This window comes from Drosophila grimshawi, unplaced genomic scaffold, assembly GCF_018153295.1.
Source record: "Drosophila grimshawi isolate 15287-2541.00 unplaced genomic scaffold, ASM1815329v1 contig_848, whole genome shotgun sequence".
Taxonomy (NCBI): domain Eukaryota; kingdom Metazoa; phylum Arthropoda; class Insecta; order Diptera; family Drosophilidae; genus Drosophila; species Drosophila grimshawi.
Window position 1 is genome coordinate 5,088,314 of NW_025063692.1, and position 2,614 is coordinate 5,090,927.

General features: G+C 39.6%; 1 protein-coding gene across 1 annotated transcript; it reads left to right on the forward strand.

The window, feature by feature from the left end:
• Positions 1-124: 124 nt before the first annotated feature.
• On the forward strand, positions 125-1,837 carry LOC6566377. The gene is made up of 4 exons (XM_001991985.3): positions 125-651; positions 719-994; positions 1,057-1,242; positions 1,304-1,837. The coding sequence occupies exons 1-4, from the start codon at positions 160-162 to the stop codon at positions 1,658-1,660; spliced, it is 1,311 nt and encodes a 436-aa protein (XP_001992021.1). The 5' UTR covers positions 125-159; the 3' UTR covers positions 1,661-1,837.
• Positions 1,838-2,614: the final 777 nt, after the last annotated feature.

Below are 2,614 nucleotides of genomic sequence, written 5' to 3' on the forward strand. Positions count from 1 at the left end.
AATAGCTAATACTTAAACCAAAAAGCTTTGTTAATATGTAAGCTTTTAAATTCAAATCAACCTTTTCTTGACACCTCAGACTATTGAACAAACATTCTCGAAAAGCAAAATATACAAGCTTTACTACATATAGAATTAGACGAGCAATTGAAGTTTCCAATGGACTCCGACAAACAAGGATTAAAAAATTGGTCGTCTGGCAATTATTCCGTCAGTCAAAACACCCGCTCTAACCGACCTAGCGGAGCCAGTGAAGAGAGTCATGCCAGCAAGGAAGCAACAGTGAATACATCTAGAGGGCAACGTGACGGCAACAGACCTGCACCCAATACGTCAAACAGTATTCTAAGCGAATTCGCACATCTTCGCCAACGTGGCAGCCTTCGTGGCAAGTCATATTGGCGCAATGTCATTGAAGAGTTGGAGTACGCTGTACACTGCATTTCCCAGCCACGCTTACCAGTAATCGACTATTCATTAGTCCTGCCACCACATCTGCGCGAGCGCGTGAAGCAGATACAATCCTACGACTTCTCAAATTCAGACGATGTGGTTTTTATTCGGGATGAAATGCGCAAAGAACGGCCACCTGATTATCAGATAGACAGTGAGCTGGCTAGCGGAGATGAACAACAGAAAGCGGACCAGCTCGTAAGTACAGCGGCAGATTAAAAACAATCCTAAAAAATAAAATAAGTTGCTCTATTTATTATTTTAGATAACGGGCGGAGGGCGAAAAAAAGTGGAAGAGCACTTTAATGAAAGCCAACACTCGGATATAGTTCGCATGGATAATGAGTTTGAGAAATTCGACCTTAGATTAGATGAGCCAGTGGGTCACACGCATCACAGTGTTGACAAGACAAGTTGGTATGCGAAGTTTCTGTGCGCCACACGGGACGAGCGTGTTTGCTGGGACTCGCGAGTGGAACGGTCCAAGCCGGGAGATTGCGTGTATACGCTTGATGAGCAGGCAGAGAACCTGATGGATGCGGTTAGTTTTACAATGCAATACACATTTGTATGTTGATATAAATAGCTTCAATTTGTTTACAGTCTGCAGAACGTTTTATTCACTGGCTCAACTCAATCGGTACAATGGACACCTCCATGACGCCAGAGAAGGTTAAGAATTTATTTTCAATCAAAGGCGATCGAACGCTTTTGGCATCAGTCAAAACAGACCCAAAAGAAGTTAATGCCATAGCAAAAACAGTAGCCGACAAATGGAACAAGCCACATGTAAGAAGTGCAAGGTTTAAGCAGTGTCATTTCTACATTTCCATCAATTTTGATTTTACAGATGGCGATTGAGCTCAAGTACGAAAAGCACATTAATGACCATGCAATGCGTGTTCCACAAAAGCTGATCCTTAGCGCCTTTGGTCGAACTGTACCACTTAAGGAACGACCATGGGTTAGACGATCGGGTGATACGGTCATCGATACAGTCTATCCCAACGATCTGCTGACGCGCGAAAAAATATTTAAAGGCATTACTCACCTTCGCAGCACCACGGCTCTGATTGATTTTTATTTACGTAATCCAGCATTGCCTAGACCTCTATATTTACTGGATGGTGGTGACTTCCACCAAATGAACACTAGCGAATCTGTAACGGAAATACCCCTTTACGAACTTTTGGGTCTACGGTATTAGAAACGACTGAACCTTCTTATTACTTTCGCTTATTACAATTTCGAGCGTTTTTCTAAATCAATCAAAATCATATAAATTCATAGTTCGATATGAGCTGAAATATATTAACAAATGTTCTACCAAAATTAGCATTTAAGAAAACAAATTGTATTCCAAAGAACAATAAAAAAAATGATCACTGAGGAACGTTTTTTAAATTCATCACAATATAAAATAAAATAATAAAATAATGTAAACAACAAAATCAATATTAAAATTCAATAAACATGAAACAGATGCGATTTGATTGACATCAAACAAACTCGAATAAAAATTCACTATTCGGACTTAATCTTACAAGCAAACTACTTATGTAGCGCATTATTATTATTTCACGTATTTATTTACTGACTTTGGTTCTTATCGGCCTATAATCTAATTGCTTTTTGTGGAGTGGGTGCTCAAATTATTTGGTGTTCACACATTATTTAATATTATCTTTTATGTTTCACTTGGTAAGGCACCTTGGCACCTTTCTAACAGATAGTTGGAATCAGCCGATGAAGGTTTTTCTGAATTCAATATTATTGGTTGTCTGGTGCTGTTGTAATCGTCTATAGAGTATTCGCTGTCACTGCCAATGGGCGTCAGAATTGATTTGGGGATATCACTATCTACAAATTTTGCCTGCGAAGTGCATTGTGTATTGTGGGACAACGAACACTAGCTGACCATTTATTCAGTTATATTCGGTTAGATGTGCCCAACTTTCATGCGTCGTGCCTTTGTATAAATTTCGACAGCAATGAGTCGGAAATCAAAAGGTTTTGCGCCAATTGAACGCAGTTTCATCTCCATCGTCCTCGTCGTCTTAAGGGACAGCCTTCTTCACAAAGTGATGGAGAGCTTGTGCACACAACCAAATGAATTTTAGCATGTCAATGATCAACAAAATTAAACTGCTTTTGCTCACAT